Here is an 18,375-nt window from a genome sequence, read left to right as displayed (position 1 = left end):
GGGGAAACTAGCAGCAGGTATTGTCTTAGCAACCACAGCTCCCCTTTAAAGATCTCTGTGGAAGCCTATCATTAGACCAAAGCCCGCCGTGTCATTCTGAGCAATTACACGGGAAACGTCATCTCTCTAAAAAGTAAATTTTCTGAACGACGAGCTGTCACCTCTTGTGACTGCGATGTCTGGGGAGAGTATTTGTTCTATCTGGTTACGAAACAGAGTTGTGACCGCATCGGGTAATTGAGGTCAGCGCCCCAAAAGTGGCACGTCCTCCAAATGAAGGGTGAAAAAAAAGTTTGTTTGTATACAGCTTGGCTGAAATAGGGCAACGGGCACTGCAGGGTTCATGGGTAGTTTTCTCCCCCTCTGTTCCCCTTCTCCTCTGACTCTCTCTGCTCCTCCACTTCCTCCCTCTCCTGCTCCCTTTCTGTTGCTCGACGGGCCCTCTCACAGGGCGCCGGAGTGAGTAATGCGGTCACATGACCTCTTGGCGGCGCGTCTGTCATCTGGCTCAGTGGGCCATGCACTAACGAGGGCATCCCATCACTTGTTGTCTATAAATACCGCCACCACCCTCCCTCCCCTCCATCCTCTCTTCTTCTCTTTCTCCCCTACTCCCCCCCTTTTCGGTCCCTCTCACTCTTCAAAAGGATCCTGCCTGTGCGTCTGTGTGTCTGTTTGTGTGTGTGTTTTGATTGTGTGTAGTGCTTTTGTGTGTGTTGCATTTCTGTTCTTGCAGAATTACCTCCCTTTAATGTTAGTGTACGCACAGGCACACATGCTCGTGTGTGTTTATGGGTGTTTGTTAGTGGCCAGCCAGCATGGGCAATAAGAGTCTGTCAAGCCATAGCCAGAGACCGCGTAGCCCTGTATCCACATCGCGACCATTTTAAGATCTCTGCTTCTCACCAACGTTTCTCAGTGGGTGGCGGAGGGAAAAAAGTGGAGACAGAGCTTAAATAAACTGTGGTGTTTGGTTGTCAAAGTTCTTATTGTCCTCAGTTTTGTTCATTTTATTGTCATTTTGAATGTGGTTTTGAATGAAAGCTCCCTTGCCATTTGGGGAATTTGGTGCAACATAAATAATTAAGTGTTTTTTAATTTCATTGATTTTAACATCTGTTTGCTGAGCTTTTCTTCAGGTGTAAAACCTAAAAAGTTTCCCAGATCCTCTTAATAGGGGCTTAATTGAGTGGTTAGTGTAAGTGAATAAACGGGAAGTTGTTTTTGATTTCCAGAGCATTCCTCAGAAAAGAATGACGACCTGCTCTGGTTTCAGCCAATTAAAGTGAGATAGTGAGGTCTTGAAAAGTGAAGCCAGGGCAGAATGGAGTCTGTTGGCGGAGGCGGTGAGTGTTGGCTGGAGCGCCCTGGCAGCCTGACAGACTTGTCGTACGATGCGGGGACGGGGTGTGTGTTTGTGTTTGTGTGTGTGCGCCTGTACCGGAGCTTTGGATTGTGAACTGGTATCAGTGTCACTCTCTGGTAATCTCTGGATATTTGCAGGATGTTGGCACTTTGATTTGCCATCATCACGGACATATCTGTGGATTTGGGCTAACAAGAGGATTGTTGTTTTAGCATTCGCCACGTTCGGTGATGGAATTACTTTGTCCAGTAGCCAGTGAGTGGAGCTTTCATTGCTGGCTGTGTTGAAGGAGGAAGTTGTATTCGAATGATTATAGTGTGGTGTCATTTATCAATATAAATGAATGTTGTGTACAAAGTGATATATTCATTGGATACTTGCAGAATGTGTAAATAATTGCAAAATTGAAATTCACACTACACCTGACATATGATGCACCTTATAAAGCAGTTATAACAAATGCCTATTCACACATGTAGCAGACATGGAGCAACATTTCTATTTCATATGGCGACCATGTGTCAATGTTGTCTTTACTAGAGGTGTGAACTCAAGTCACATGACTTGGACTCATGTCAGACTCGAGTGACTTGAGACTCAACTTGACAAAATCAAAAACTCAGCTTGGATTTAAACACACATGACTTCACTTGGACTTGAGCCTTTTGACTTGAAAATACTTGAAACTTTCTCCCAAGCCCAAAGATTTAAAACATGTCATTTAAAGGTAATGCTTAGCTAACATTGGCTCAACAGCTAAGTAACTTTTTAACAAACTTGTTATAACAAATGAATAAAAATTTTAAAAAGCATTCATGATCTTTGTAAATTAACATATTAGTACTCTGTTGTTAAAATGCAGTTACATTTGGTAAAGAGCACTTTATTTGGGACTTCACTTGGGACATGTGAGTCTTTACTTTTAGGCTTTACGTGGGATTTAAACCTAAAGACTTTTGACTTAAGTGGGATTTACACTTCTGCATCAAATCAATGCCGTACCCTACACTGTAGCCTGACGTGCACTTCCCCAGAAATATAAGTACACGTTGCGGCGACGCAGACCTCCTGTGTATTTTTGTAAGTTGAAACTATTTCCCTCAGTGGAAACAAAGCTTTTAGTTACTTTAATTTCACAGATAAGAAACAAGATATTGTGAAGACAATAAAGTCCCCACAAAAAAGCATTAGAAGTCTTGTGTGTGATTTATCCATCTGGGATTTATTCTGCTTCATATTGGTAGAGGAAATCTTCCTCTACTACCTATACTAAACTAATTCACACAATGTAAAATGCCATAGGCTGGCACTAATAACATTAGCATGTTATATTTGTGTGGAAAACGTGTTTAGTATAAGACAGTTGTTTTGTCGGTGAGCCTTGTGAGCTGTAATGGAGCTGTTAGTTTTGTTAAATGTTGCTCTTCTCCCTGGCTTCATATGAGTAAAGGAAAAGTCTGCTAGCTGCTAGGCTAATTTTTACAATGTAAGATGCCATGGGCTTGTGCTAAAAACATTAGCATGTTGTATTTGTGGGGAAAATGTGTCCAACAGAAGACAAGTGCTTTGTCTGTGAATGCGGCGAGTTATAGTGAAGCCAATTTGTGTACTTGTTGTGTTTGAAATCGTCTCTCTTAAGCCATGTTTAATGTGTGTTTGGACTAAACTTTACAGCACTTCACGAAACCCCGATGCCAACTGGTGTTTTGGAGGTGTAACTGCAGAGTAACACAGACACACCACTGCACAATTATAACTGCTCACAACGGCGTAGGCCACATGCGAAGGCTATGGTGTAGGCTCTGCATAGAGCTGACGTCTGTGACTTGCGGAACAATGACTTGGTCCCACCTCCAGAGCTTACAGCTTACTGTGCTGCCCAATGTCACCAAAAATATAACATAAATGAACAAGCAAAATAATGAGCTAAAAGAGGCAAAAAATTTCTGTAGAGCAGCAGAGCTGGAAAATAATTCTCCATGGATTCATCACAACAAAGGACACCAAAAATATTGATCAAGCCAAGTTTTATAAGGTTAAAAGAGGTATGTGTGTCCCAGCAGTTGTTAAGAGATCTTAAGTTAGAAATACCATCAGTAAAAGTGTCTCTGAAGTGCACGTGAATGGAACAGCTGACAGGGCCAAACCACTCATTCACTCTAATGACAACCCTTACACTTCTTGGAAAGATGTGGGGGAGGAAGGGATCACAGAGAGTGGAAAAAGAGGGTAGGAAACAAAGTAAGGAGATAGAGAGAGGTTGGTTGGGGTCACAGTTGCATCATGTTGTTTCTCTTGCACTCGCTTGCTTACCTTCCCCTCCCTCTTGTCATCTCTCTTCCTCCTGTCTTAACACCCTTTCAACACAACGGAAAGAGGAAATATGGAACTAACAGGGAAAGACATGCACGCCTTGGCTGAGAAATAAGTTGTGTAAATCCAGTCTATAATAACAGCTGTCATTTTATTTCCAGTCCCCTGCCCGCCCAGAGAGAGCTTTGCAGATAATCGCGTACTACCGTATAGCTCCATGGCTCTCTATCGCCTCTCACCTCCAGGTCAAGTTATACAACATGCAACAGTGAGCTATGACATATTGAATATCAGCCGCAGCCGTGGTCCATGTTGCTCCACAGGTGACTCCAGATGTTTCAAGTTTTTTCCTGTTGCATTCTGTTTTGATTGTGCATTGTGGAGAGGACTCGTCAGAGACATAGACGCAAACCCCCAACAGGCCAAAGTCAAAGTGAACTCCGAACCGAGAGCCATGAGAAAGACACCGCAACATGAAAGGTGAAGCCTTTTGGAAATGGCCGTGTTAAAATGAAAGAGCGGAGGGCTTTTTAAATCAGTCCTCTGCCTTCTCATTCCTGCAGTGATGTATGGCTTGGGTTCAGAAATGAGGTGCTCTCTGCAACAGTTTCCTGGCAATTACAGGGCACTAACTTCCAAAGCAGCCAGCTGAGGAGCTCGGAGCAGATGCTGCTGTCCTTAGATACTATTCCCACTGTCAGGGTTAGCATGCTGGTGACTACTGGCTGAGTTGGTTATTTAGTTTTGTCGGTTTGTGATTTGAAAGAGGCAAAGGTATGATGTGCACCTCCCTGTGTGCATCATATTTAGATACAGTATGTGCTAAATGCATGCATGTGATATGTGTTTGCACATATGCACATGTCTTGGTATGAGTTGGTGAGTCAGCGTGTGTCTTTGTGGAATTCCTAATTTGAAACACATGCTAGTCACAGCTGGACAGGTTCCTCTCACAAGACCTTCAAATGTCTCACCACATACCCAACTGAGAGCAAATTTTGACAGTCTTTCTAGGAGAGGGACTGCCGGTGTCCTCGGTGCTCGTTCCAGCTTTGCCTTTCACCTCAACGTTTTCCAAGGGTGTGTTTGTGCACTTCGGAAAGAGAGGCTAATTGGAATTGAGCGTGGCCCCCAGATGCCTCCAGACTCTGAGCAATCACTCTCACACTTAACACACAGTCGCACATGTGCACACAAACACATACACACACACACACACACACACACACACACACACACATACATACATCATCTCACACAGATGTTTTTTTCCTTCCACTCCCCCCTTTCCTTCTTTCTTCTTTTCACCCACATCACCTTTTCAAGCCAAACAAAACGGTTGTAAACACAGGGTGCCAGCGGGGGGAGTGGAATGCCTCAGAGGCTTACACAGGCTTTGGTCCTCTCTGACAGACAGTCCGCCTTGTGTTTGACAGTTCCTCGGGCCCTGCCGCCTGGTTGCACTGCGGTGGTCCCTGCATGGCCCTTGCAATTTCCCATACAGGGATAAGGGGGATGGGTGGCTGTGTAGAGGAGGTATAGAGGGGATGCCCAGGTCCCGGTTGACAGTCCTTAAGCTGAGGTTGGGGGAAGGGGGTGTGAGAGCTATAAGGGAAGGGAGACTCTTTGTTGTGTCAAAGGAAAACTCTGGAAAAATGTCTTAAAATGTGTTTCTTCAACAATTTTCTGAACTCCAATTGTTTAGCTCTTTTTTCTTAAGAATTGCTCAACCAACAAGGACCAGCGCCTGTTTGCCTTTTCGTGGTGTGGAAGTCATTTCAACTCGTGGATCTTTTATCACATTCCTCTCAGTGACTTTTATTTGAATTGCTCTCTAAATCCATTGTTTGCGCTCCAACAAAATTATCAGTGCCCTCGGTTTGCATTTACAGTGGAGCCAGACAGGAAGAAACTCAAACCAGGTCCACATTATGGAAATGTTTGTGGCTTGTTTAGTCCTTACCCTGCAGCTGTTAACACCTGTCTGTCATTGTGCGCAGACTTTACACTCCATCATTAGACCCGCAAGTGTGTAAAACACACATGCAAACTAGGCCAGGATAGTAGAGGCAGCCGTGCCAAATTCTCTGTATGTTTACATGTGTTTGCGCAAATGACTTTGCACTTGCAGGTGTTCACCAGAGGTAATGGCTGCAAGTTGTGAATTAATGTTAAAGCAGGTCAGAGTTGCCATTGTTGAGGAGATGACTTGATTGATATCCTCCCTGGTTTATTAGCGTGATTATGAAAATTCACTGAAGCGGATATCACACAGTTCTGTTCTCAGGTCTCAAGAGTCTTTTTGGATCTGGAGCAGGGATTAAATGTCTTGTTGGGGATTGGGAGAGTGGCCAGTTAAAATGATATTAGTTGCATTTCTCATCTGGAAAGAGCTGGCAATGGAAGTAACAACTTGTGCATGCACCTTAGGGACCAAACTCTGTAAGAAAATGAACACACTGAGGTGTCTGCAAAGAGCATCCTTCTGTGGGTTTAAAACTGTGCATCTGAGGAGATAGACAGCTGAACAGCAGAAGGTAGTTCCTGATGTCAAGCCAGTAATGAACTTTGTTCCTCTTGTTATCACAACTCTAGAGTTTCCTTATCACGGTGCCACTGCTCCCCGTGCCTGTGTGCCCGGACGGCGGGCTACGTACCCAGACAGACGCCGTCTTGTCCTGCATTCTTTCAGTGAACAGGACCCTCCGATATCTTAGTCACTGAGAAGGGGATTTGGTTACACACAAAGGGAAATGGGCCTGCCGTGCTTTGCTTATGAAAGCAGTGTTAGCACTTCTTGGCAAAGGTTGGTTCATGGGTACACACTGTTTGATACCAGGCACCTTATTTCCTTTGTCAGAGTGGGTCTGCTGTATGAAAGATATTATGTAATTTTGTGTTGACAAGGCAAGCTGAAGATGATTTACAAAGAATTAGTCTGGATATCCTCAATTGTCTCTGGCAGAGCAAATAGTTTTCATTTCGATATGTTTCTTATAAACTTTTGTGTTGAATGTCCAAGACCATTTATATCAATGTGTTGCATCAGGCTTATAGTCTTTATTGGAAACAGGGGACTCATGTGAAAAGCAGTGTGACTTTGTGCAAAGATAGAGGCTGTGGAGCAGCTATGTTTTACATAAAATACGACAGCTTGTGAGACTCACACTGCCGTTTCTTACTTTTAATCTCTGCAACTCACCAGAGACTTCTATACATAGACAGTATACAATGATGGACACAGCTACCATGACGTCACCTATTGGTTTTTGGACTCCGTTTTAAAGCCTCGACTTAAGCATTTCAGCCGTCGCCATCTTAGGTTTTGCCAGACGTGACCATATTTGGATGAGAGGGTTGAGCTGTGGAAGAACGAGGGGTGTATCTGACTCATACACTGTAGCGACGCCTCGCAGACAGCCTGTAACTCAAGTGGCCCCGCATTTGAATATGCATAACTTTAAGCCTTGATGCAATGTATACAGTTAAGTTATTTAAAAATTCACCTCCTGTGCAGTTGTCATAAAGGGTGAAATTAGCTATAGAGACCAAAACCTGTTTTTGTACCAGGCTGTAAACATGTTTATTGGTGCTGTAAAGATGGGCATTTTAACATGGGTGTCTATGGGGATTAAATGCGTCTGCATCAAGCCTCAAGTGGCCATTCATGGAACTGCAGGTTTGGCACTTCTGACTGAAGGTAGGGATACGTGACAAGAACAGAGTAGGAGCCGAGCAATTAGCTCCCCTCAAAAAGAATACCCACAAATGCATTAGAGGTTTGGCTATCACTAAAAAAACTATTGTGGCACATACTGCACATTTCAGTTTCTGGTTTCTCTCATTGACACTTCCTCTCCTTGCCACTATCTCTATTTTTGTCTGTATCCATGCCGCTCCCTCCCTCTCCCATTTCTCTTTGGACAGCTGGAGGAGTTGGAGGCCTTCCTTAAGGGTAAACAATAGCTGAATTAGGATTTCTTTTAAGATATAGCTTGAGATCTAAACGGAGGATTAAGAAGGCAAAGAGGAACGCCACTCCCAGCTGTGCCTGCACTAATTCTGCAGTCTGTGTTTGTCTTCACGTCTGCAGGAGTTGCAGTCATGTTTTTTTGTGTCTATTCACATGCAGTACTGCAGACACGGGATGTGTGTAAACAAGGAGTTGGACCTGCAGCCAGTCCACGGGGAGTGGGGTCCTTGGGGGCCCTACAGTGTTTGCTCCAGGTCCTGTGGTGGAGGAACCCGGAGCACCTCCAGAGACTGCAACAACCCTGAGTAAGGAAGACAGTTTTGACAATCAGAGCCATTACAGACCGTAAATATGTGTAAGACTAAACCAGTAAGAGAAGCAGTAAAAACGCAAGCAGTCACGCCTGAACGAGAGGTGTAAACAAGCTAAAGTGAGAAATAAATCTGCATGTCAGATTCAGTTAGCCTCAAACTGATTTAAAGCAACAGCTTGTTTCTGTAGTGTGAATTTAAAAGTAAACAGTGTGGGCTTGAAGTCATAAAGCACCAGTCAAACAAGAGCAAACATGATCTTTAGACTGAAAGGAGTGTAGAAGTGTAGTGCTCCTGTGATCCGTCTCGTCTCACTCCAGGCCCAGAAATGGCGGGAAGTTCTGTGTGGGTCGCAGGATGAAGTTCCGCTCTTGCAACACTGAGCCATGTCCGCGAGGACGGAAGGATTTCCGCGAAGAGCAGTGCTCTCAGTTCGATGGCAAGCACTTCAACATCAACGGTCTACCTCCCACCGTCCGCTGGGTCCCCAAGTACAGTGGCAGTGAGTACACCAGTGTCATCCTAAAGCATGTAATTTGAATGTCTTGCGGTAACTTGAGCTACGACATCAAAGATGGAAACTATTTACACCCGACTATACAATGTAGTTTGAAGCCAGTGATACTGTGTGTTTGATGCATTTAACTTGAATGTGGCCCACCACATTGTGTGTAGGAGGGAGGCCCAAACATGAAAAATCATAATGCTTGTCTACTGCGCTTGAATGTAATGCATTTTGAATACATTAGGAGAAAAGATAGAGTGGGTGCATATGTAAGGTAGAGTACGCATCTGTGTATGTGTCCTTTCTATGTCATACTTTGCACACCCATGGGGTTAACCGTAAAGAAATATTCCACCCCTGTAAAAATGGTCTTAAAACTGCGGCCTATGCAAAGATAAAATACTTTTGAAATTTGCAATATGTGACCAGAGAAAACAGAAAAAAGAGGATGTGACATTTGCTTTTGCTGAAGCGGTAGAAAACCTACATCAACCACAAAGCGTTGCACCATACCAGACTAAAAAAAGTTTTCTCTGGTGGGTGATGTAATGTGAACTTGGCCGTTCTCACACAGGAAACATTATGGTGGCTGGCTGGTAACAAATGATTGTGAATTGCAGTTAAACAGTGCGCTAAAATATGTCTCTGAAAACATTTTAGGCGAGAAATAGGCAATGCAGTCAGTCTTCATATTTGATCAGCACTGCATAGTTTTACCATGTGATCTCTGTGTTTACAGTCTTTTTACAACACAGGAAACAGTATAGTGCTCACTTCCTGTTCACAAATTCTCAAATTACATTACTAAAATATGTTTTGAAGACATTTAAGGCAATAGGCAATGCAGTTACAGAATCTTGGTTTATATTTGATCAGCACTGCATAGGTTTACTGTAAGGTCAGAGTTTAAGAGAGAAAGCAAGAGAGAAGGGCGACTCTCTATCTCAATCCACTTCTATGCTCCTTATGTCTGTGGTGGGCATTCAAAAATGCAGTAGTACAATCTGTAGTCAAAGCAGCAGCCCTAGAGCCAGTAAAAAAAACCACTGGATGACATAAAATGCGTCGTCTGGCAGATTTTAGCTGAGAGATGAGCAGGGAGATCTGGGCGCTGGACATTTACCACAGTTCATTTACACAAACTACCCACATTGTAATGATACAAAGCTGGTGGAAAATCTGCAAAGTATCCCTTTAAGTTGACATTAAACAACAGCAACATTAAAGTGACACACGGCCCTTCCATACGAACCTCCTGGCAGCTTTCCCTCCTGCAGTCGTATCTCATTCCTTCCTGAGATGGCCTGCCTGGCTACATGAGATTACCATCTGGCAAAGACCACCATGTTTAAGTTACTGCAAGTGATTCATTCATTTAATTGATGCTGTACAAGCAAACAGGCCAAGCCCCCGAGCCAGTGCACTGTCAGATACAAAGTGATTCTTCCAAACAATGGATAAAAATTTGGCAATTCAAGCCAGAGAGTGACTCTGAACTTTGCAAAACAATTTAAATAGGTACAAGATCAAAAAAGTGTTATGTTTAGTTTTATTTCATCAGCACGTGCAAGTCATCTCGAGGCTTTTTATCTTGTTATTGTTCAAGATCTCTATTTTATTAATCTCATTAACTTAATGAGCTGTAGTCCAACTTTTTCCATAGTTTGTTTTCTTTCTCCATGCAGTACTAATGAAGGATCGCTGTAAGCTCTTCTGCCGGGTTGCTGGGACTATGGCGTACTATCAGCTGAAGGACCGCGTCATCGACGGCACGCCATGTGGGCCAGATACTTACGACATCTGTGTTCAAGGCCTCTGCAGGGTATGTCTGTTATAATGAACTTGTGCATACACACACACAGACACACACACACAAGCTCCAGCATCAGCGTCATCGTAGTCTTAACTTATTCTCATGCTATCATGATATGTAGGTTCATATATGTGTGTCAGTGTTACATTTTGGCTGTTGCTGCAGGACGCTGTCTGCCTGCTCATACTTTAACATGATTCACGTTTTGTAATTACTGGAAAGGATACAGCTTGAGTTTTCAGTGAAGTGTTTGGAGGTCATAATCAGAAACACCTGCATTTGTCAAGTACATGGTGTCCAGGTGAAACAGTGCTTGCAAATGTGCAGTTCAAAACAGCTTCAACTTATAATTTTAAAGGAGTACTTTGAATTTCTCTCGCAAGCTCCCTGGTTAACCAAGAGACCAAAAAGGAAATTCTTGATGAATTCAAGTCATGAGGGTCCGTGTTTCTCAACACACGAAGATCAAAACACAAGTCAGGGTTTCCCAGACATTTATTTATTTGTCGTGACCTGCCGTGATTAAAACATCTGCCGCCGTGTTTTGGTTTTCTATATTTGGAGTTGGACCATTCATTAGTTGCATACTCGGAATTAATAAACCATTCATCGCTCCAAATCTTCAAAGTGCAGAGTGTACTCCAAGCGCTGGTAGAACAGCAGAATGTCAGGCACCGTAAAAGTAAAACTTATCCATTCATTGCACTGGGTCCAAAAGTTTGGTTTCACTCGCCTTTGCAAGAGCTACTCCTCTAATCGATCTGATCTGGTCAGCTCTGATTGGATCGACTGATCAGTTATCCAGCCTGTAACTCAAAACTCCACAAACTGCTGCTTAGGAAAAAAAGTTCCACCTGCACTCTGTTCATGGACCCGCAAAACCTCTGGTAAAAACTCCTCTGTCATGTGTTTCCTCACAGAGAAACATCCAAATGAGTGAAACATCCTTGACACTCATGAGCTCTATAATACACTTTAATAAGACCCATGACACAGGAAAACTGAGTGTGACACTAGGCTATTAAAAATGTACATAAAACACTCAGGGAAGTTCATAACACCATGTAGAATCTTGATACAAAGACCTAGGGCTGCACAATATCTTCCTAAATATAAGTAAAACGTGTGCACAGACTGATACACAACAACACACAGGAAAGAAAATAAAAAATGGCATGCATGGATTCTAATTACGTGGGAAACACTGTAACTAGTACAGTATAATCCAAGTCTCATTTATCCAGTCGTATGTGTAGTACTTCCCAAACACATGCATATTCACTGAACACTTCCTTCCAACTTTATATGGAGGTGTTTGAAGTAGTAAGAATTTGGCGAGTGCATGTGTTTGGAAAGTACCAGATAAATGAGACTTGGATTATACTGCACAAGAAGTGTGAGAGTTTGTATACCGATGTTTTGATATCATGACATCAGTTCATTGAGAATTTTGTCAATTTTTAAATCCTCTGTCCACTGCAGAGGCATGCAAGAAAAACTAAATTTTGTTCATGAATTCAACGTAACAGGAGGGGAGTAACTGACGAACAAATGATCATTTTGGGGGTGAAGTATTCCTTTAAGTACAGGATGTCATATTACATCATTATAAGTCACACATGTCTATCTTCTCTTCATCTGTCCCTCCACAGCAAGCAGGCTGTGACCACGTTCTCAACTCAAAGGCCAGGAATGACAAATGTGGAGTGTGCGGCGGCGACAACTCATCGTGCAAAACCCTGGCAGGGACCTTCAACGACGCTCAGTACGGTAAGTCCCGCTGCTCAGATTACATGCACAGTACACTAATAGCTGACTCTCTACAAAAAAAGGTGTTGCTATTAAACATACTGTGTGTCAGCAGCCTCTGCGGAGGATCTATGATATATCTGACACGCAGTAAACATAGCAGAGCTAAGAAAGACTTCAGTGCCACGTGGCTGCAAGGCTGACATGCTGCATGCGTGTATTAGGTGCTGATGTCATGTCTGGATATGTTTAAACGTATTAAGCTTGATTTTCAGCAACGATACGTGCCTCAGCCGAATTTGGAAAAACGCAGAGCACCAATCTTCTCCAAAGCTTCAGATACTGATTAAAACGGCGATCTCACCCTGTCAGGTCTTTCGATAGCAAACACAAACCTGACATCACCCCTTTGAACTGTCCTGCTTAATGCGGTGCTTCAGTGCGGGCCAACTGCTGATTGCATCCAATCCTTTTTAGGTCTGGGCAGCAAAACAGCAGAAGCATTAGAATAAAAGCCCTGGGTGTGGCCTCCGTCATGTTTACTCCGCATTAGTTTGGCGCTGAGCTTTAGCGTCTCTATCCATCTGCTTTCTTTCTGCACTCTGTTGGCTGTTGGGGGTACAGGGTTTGAGGACTGTATTGAACCAAACCAGGCACTGAGCTCAGCCCTGGAAATCTGGCTAGACCTTAAGAAACACAAGTGGGAGTGCAGCCCAGGCAGGATATCCCTCTGCTCCTGGGTCTTAAGCCTGTCTTTCTGTCTTTCACCCTTTTGTCCTTTTCTGTTTGATGTCTCTCTATTTCTCAGTCTCTACCTTTGTCTCTTCCCTTTGCTTTCTTTTCGTCAATCTTTGTCTTTATCGTTCTTTCCCTTCTTCACCAGACTAGATGACCTGAAATTACAGGTTAAACCAAAGTTTCTTTTTTTATCTTGTGGGGTAAAATCCAAGTCACAACTCAAGTCTTCTAAGTAACCGCCAAGTTACTGACCATTGAAGTGACACAGCATTGGAACATTTTCCTTTAAAGGTCGTGTCTGTAGGATTTAGAGGGAATATACTGGCAGAAATTAAATTTCATAAGTGTTTTCTTTAGCATATAATCACCTGAAAATAAGATTTGTTGTGTTGTGACAGAATGATTATATCAACATAGGGAGTGTTCCTTCATCTGTGGGGATCACCATGTATCACCGCCATGTTTCTTTCGTAGCCCAGAATAGCCAAACCGAACACTGGCTCTAGATACTGGCTCTAAATCACTGGGTCTGTTTGTTTTGGAGAGGAAGAGACCTCTGCTGATGATTCGGCTCCTGATTAAAAACCACCTGAAGGTCTGGATCTTAAGTTATCTGAGAAAAAAAGGTGAGCAGTGTTGCTGTGTTGCAGTGTTACTAGCTACTCTACATATATAGCTAAGCTTGCTATGTTTCTCCAGCAAAATGGCAAAAGTACCTTGCTACATGCAAAGCTACATTTCTTTTTTTAATTTTTTATCAAATCACTGTTAGCTCAGCGATAAGAAAAAGTGTCAGCCAAACAAATAGGCAAGCAAAAAGACTTTGTGACATTTGGACCTGTCCTCAAATAACATGACATCATCAGCATATTTCTCTCTTTTTCTCTCTCCTATTCCTCCTTAATTCGTTTCTCTGTCTTGTTCTCTTTCAGTAGGCTAACTGGCTATGTCAGTAATTCAGAAACAGAATTCCAAAATATGTTTTTCAGTCAATAAAACCATGATAAATAAAAGACAGTAGTATAAACAATAAAATCGACTTGTCTCTGTACTTGTTTTATTAGATCTTAGTGCGGCGTTTGACACAATTGACCATCGAATTCTACTGCAGAGACTGGAGCACTTAATTGGCCTAAAAGGTTCTGCACTAAGCTGGTTTAAATCTTATTTATCTGATCGTTTTCAGTTTGTTGACGTTCATAATGAATCATCCTTACGTACNCGGATGATACACAGTTGTATTTTTGTATTTTTTGGGGGGGGGTTTCCTTATCCGCTGTGAGGGTCCAAAGGACAGAGGGATGTTGTATGCTGTAAAGCCCTGTGAGGTATGCTGTAAAGCCCTGTGAGGCAAATTGTGATATTGGGCTTTATAAATAAAATTGATTGATTGAAAATAACAGACCTAGATTAAAATGTTTCTTTTTTTGGGGGCGTTACAGAATGAACACTCTCTCCTCTCTCCCTACTTTATACTGTTCTCTGTCTCTTTTCTTGGCCCTCGTTGTGTCTTTTTCTGTTGTGTCCACTGCAAATCCACTAGATATATTCAGTCCATGGGTAAGACAAGTGACAGACGTGTTAAGAAGTGAAATGTAGCCAATCAAAGGCAGAGTAGGGCAGGTCTTGCCAAGAATAGCTAATAGCCAAAGCAGCCAACTGCATGATTAGTTTGTGATGTCATACTGAAGTGCTTCCCATCGTCTACATGCCTCGGTGTGGCGCTGGTGTCAGTCACATTACTTATCCTCAGTTATATTATCCTTACTTTTATCTCCACTCCACAGAATAAAAAGTCAGCTGAACTTCAGAGCTTATTCCTGAGAAAAATAGCTTGTAACGTTTGTGGACCCTCCCACGCTACTCGGTCAATTAATCAACTTTGCTTCTGGCTATTTGACTCAGAAAGGAGTGATGTTACCAACATGCTACTGAGAAATGGAGGTAACTTAGTAACGTCACTACTTTTAGTGACGCTACTGCCCCACACAGAAGGTGAGCACACCTGAGCAGACGCTGGGCTTGTGAACTGATCACAACAAGCCAAACAGCATAGGCGAAACAACTATTTGTACCCTGAAACTGTTTTATTCAGTGTTTTTACCGGTTTAAATCACCTGGTCCATTTGTCTGAGAGAAAAAGAGTCCTCTGTGGATAATTCAGCCCCAGGTAAAAACCTCCACAACAATGAACGCTGAAGGAATCCTAACCAGGAGTTCATGCTTGGCACGTAGGAGAAGTTTTAGCTGGTTGCATTCTGCAGTCCTCACCGCTAGATGCCACTAAATCCTACACACTGCCCCTTTAAGGGTGTTTGTAAGTGTTGATGGTGTTTTTATAAACCTAGGTCCTTTCATTGCACATGCCTTATAATTAAACTATGCAGCTGTATGAGATCTGCCTGTTGCTGACACTTGATTGTTTCATGTCTTCAGATTATCAAGTTTCAAGTCAGTTAAGACTTAAAGCTGTATCTGAGATTTACAAGAGGACTTGATGCAGACTTACATTTTCTAAATCTTCCTGACTTGAAAGCATATAATGGAGACAAGAAAAACAAACTTGGAGGTTAAATGCCTCCTGTTTCAGGGTGGAAAAATAATCCATTCACAGTAACTACAAAACACGCAGATGTTTGTCATCAACTTAGTATCGTCTGACAACTTGCACCAGGGTGAGCTCGTGACGCCTTCTAATTTTCCTCCACAGGCTATTAATACATCATCTTCTCTCTTGCTAGTGGCAGAGGGAGGCATGTTTGAGGTAAAGCCCAGTGGTCCTTAAGTTCAGCGCGGTTGTGTTTCTCTCTCCCCGGGGTGGTGTGTTTACTGTTCATCACTGGGTCACTCTGTGGTGGCGGAGGATTGTGTGTGTGGTCAGTTGCTAAGCTGGGGGATCGCTGAGGCCTCTGATGGCTTGTGGATAGCGTGTTTCCTCAGAGGGGGTGCGTGCTGGTGGTTTCTGAAGTTCGTACGCCTCTGTTTTTTTTAGCTTATCCTGTCCCCTGTGTTTAGGAGGGGAATTTGACATGAGACACAGTCGCAGTAGATTGCATTTAGGTTTTGGGTTGTGGTGGAAAGGTTTTATTGTGAAGAAATTTGTAGCAGTAGCTTCCTATACAGTGTGGCCTCCAATGGAGAAGTTTTTCAGTCATGTTTGATTTGACATGTGATGATGTTACAGTGTGTGTGTGTGTGTGTGTGTGTGTGTGTGTGTGTGTGTGTGTGTGTGTGTGTGTGTGTGTGTGTGTGTGTGTGGATCTACATTGCTGATGAGAGAAAGATATATAAACCAAGTGCTGCCCCCGAGTGGCTCAAGGTGTCAGGTTAACCATCAGATCACATCAATTCACACCTTTTCTCTCATTCCGTTCAGGTTTTATTTTATTTTGGTGACAGCAGGAAGTAGTTGGAAGGCCACATGGTGTCTGAGCAGATAAATATCAATTCAAATTCTCAAGCTGAACTCTCAGAAAGTGAATATTGACAGTCTCCAACTGTATCTAACAGACATTATACACCAATAGTACACCTGTGGTAATCTCTTTAAACCTCCAGTGATTCAACTGGACTTACCAAGAGGCCAGAAGTACAGAATTGTTGTTGCACCAAACAGCGGCTCATCATGAGTACATTATGGCTAAAACTTTCTTCCCTTGTAATCCTCAAAATGTTGCTATTAAAGGATATATTTTTACTCAACTGATGGATTTGAATTTAAAAACAGCAGTGTCTTTGAGTTGTTTCTCATCAGCTCTGCTTTTTTTTAATCTGTGAGAGATTACATTTGTTGCGTTTGTTGCCCTGTTGCCCTCAAAAAAAAAGCCTCAGGTTCATCAAAACACACATTACAAGATTCATGAACAGTCTCTACCCCTAAGCCATCATCATACTGAAGTCTGGACCAAAGTGAACCCACCTAAACACATTACAGTTCTTTTTCTTAAGTGCAATAACTTATTTTATGTGCAATAATATGCATGAGCACTTTTTATTATCCCATTTTATCTGCATACGTTGGTAAAGAGTTGTAAAGGAGTTGGTAAAGGTGTATCTACATTTGTGTATGATTTTATTACTATTTAGTAGTTATTTTAATATTTGAGCCCGGCCCTCGAGCACACCTGAATTTTGTTGTTTGTTTGCACAGTGACAATTAAGAAATCTGAAATATCTTGAATTAAAGGTATGCTATGCAGGATTTTCCTGAAGAATCTTTACTCATGCAGAAGTAATCCCTCTCAATCATCACTTATGACCGACTACAAATGTGTGGCGGTGTGTTTATCTGCTGAGACACTGCCTTCTGCCTGTATTTCCTCATTACCTTTTATTGTTTTGGTGTGTTTGGGACATTCCTGGGCACAGCATGCAGGTTAGGTCGTCACTTTATGAAAAGGTACTGACCACTGACGATACTATTCACAAATAAAGAACTGAACTGAACTGAACTGAAATATTCATTCATTCACTTTCCATAACCGGTTATCCTGTTAGAAGTTGCTGGGGGCCGGAGCCTATCCCAGCTGACACTGGACGAGAGGCAGGGTACACCCTAGACAGGTCACCAGACTATCACAGGGCTGACACATGGAGACAGACAACCATTCACACTCACAGTCACACCTACGGATAATTTAGAGTCACCAGTTAACCTGCATGTCTTTGGACTGTGGGAGGAAGTCGGAGTATCTGGAGAAAACCCACGCTGACACAGGGAGAACATGCAAATTCTTCACAGAAGGGCTCCCCCACCCCGTGGTTCAAACGAGGAACCCTCTTACTGTGAGGCGACAATGCTAACTACCACCACCATGCCACTGATTCACATAAAGTAGATGACAATTTTTGCTTAGTTTATGTTTAGCTATATTTACAGAATCTGTAGCAACTGCTCTCAGGAGTATAACTTGTATCATTAGAAATATTTTGATGCTTATACTGTGTGTACCATTATGTTGCCTTTTTTTGGCTTTTTTCGACACCTTACTTGAAATAAATTGACAAAATGATTTAGTTCCAAAACTGGATGATCAGAGAATTAGTAAAGAAGAGTACAAATCTAAGCAAGCCTTCGGTGTCAGCTAAAAGTTTTCGATACTTGCCGCTGTGTATTCATTTTCGGTCGGCCCCAGCAATGTATTGAGCACTCAAGCCCAGCAATTCTCACAAGATGATACAGATAATTTTTCCTCTACTTGATCTTTCACTTATATCGTTTCCTGTCCTCTGTTCAGTCTCCATTGCTGCATTTTTGTTGTCGCCCCTTTGGCTTTTACGTGCTCTCTTTCCTTCATGCTCACTCGTTTTGTATGTTAGTTTATCATTGGACAACAGACCTGGTGTAGTAATTACAGGCCAAAGGTAGGTCCAGGGAATAATTACATATCATTTCACGGTCGGGCCTCTAAGACTAAAACAAGGCCTCCTGCAGGTTATTTGAGAGGACTGGGACCTTTTTTTTGTATTTTTCCAAGTGTGACATTTAAATCCCCCGTGGTTAGAACCGGACTTGCCTGACTGGGATTTGGTGTAGCATAGTGAAGCTATTATGAAAATCAAGGTGGGACTGCTCAGTGCTGTTATTGTGGCTACTTTACTCCCTAA

At 42.6% G+C, this 18,375-nt stretch overlaps 1 protein-coding gene across 2 annotated transcripts in view; it reads left to right on the top strand.

Annotated features, from left to right (window-relative positions):
• The window catches only part of LOC126407643 (A disintegrin and metalloproteinase with thrombospondin motifs 20), a 109,746-nt gene that overhangs the window by 39,443 nt on the left and 51,928 nt on the right, over window positions 1-18,375 (top strand). For both annotated transcript variants that reach the window (XM_050072720.1, XM_050072722.1), the window contains 4 exons: window positions 7,812-7,957; window positions 8,284-8,465; window positions 10,154-10,290; window positions 11,934-12,051. In XM_050072720.1, the coding sequence (XP_049928677.1) occupies window positions 7,812-7,957; window positions 8,284-8,465; window positions 10,154-10,290; window positions 11,934-12,051 (583 nt within the window). The remainder of the gene's footprint in view (window positions 1-7,811; window positions 7,958-8,283; window positions 8,466-10,153; window positions 10,291-11,933; window positions 12,052-18,375) is intronic.

This window comes from Epinephelus moara, chromosome 20, assembly GCF_006386435.1.
Source record: "Epinephelus moara isolate mb chromosome 20, YSFRI_EMoa_1.0, whole genome shotgun sequence".
NCBI lineage: Eukaryota > Metazoa > Chordata > Actinopteri > Perciformes > Serranidae > Epinephelus > Epinephelus moara.
Note: the sequence above shows the minus strand (reverse complement) of the source record. Positions and strands in the feature narration are given on the sequence as shown.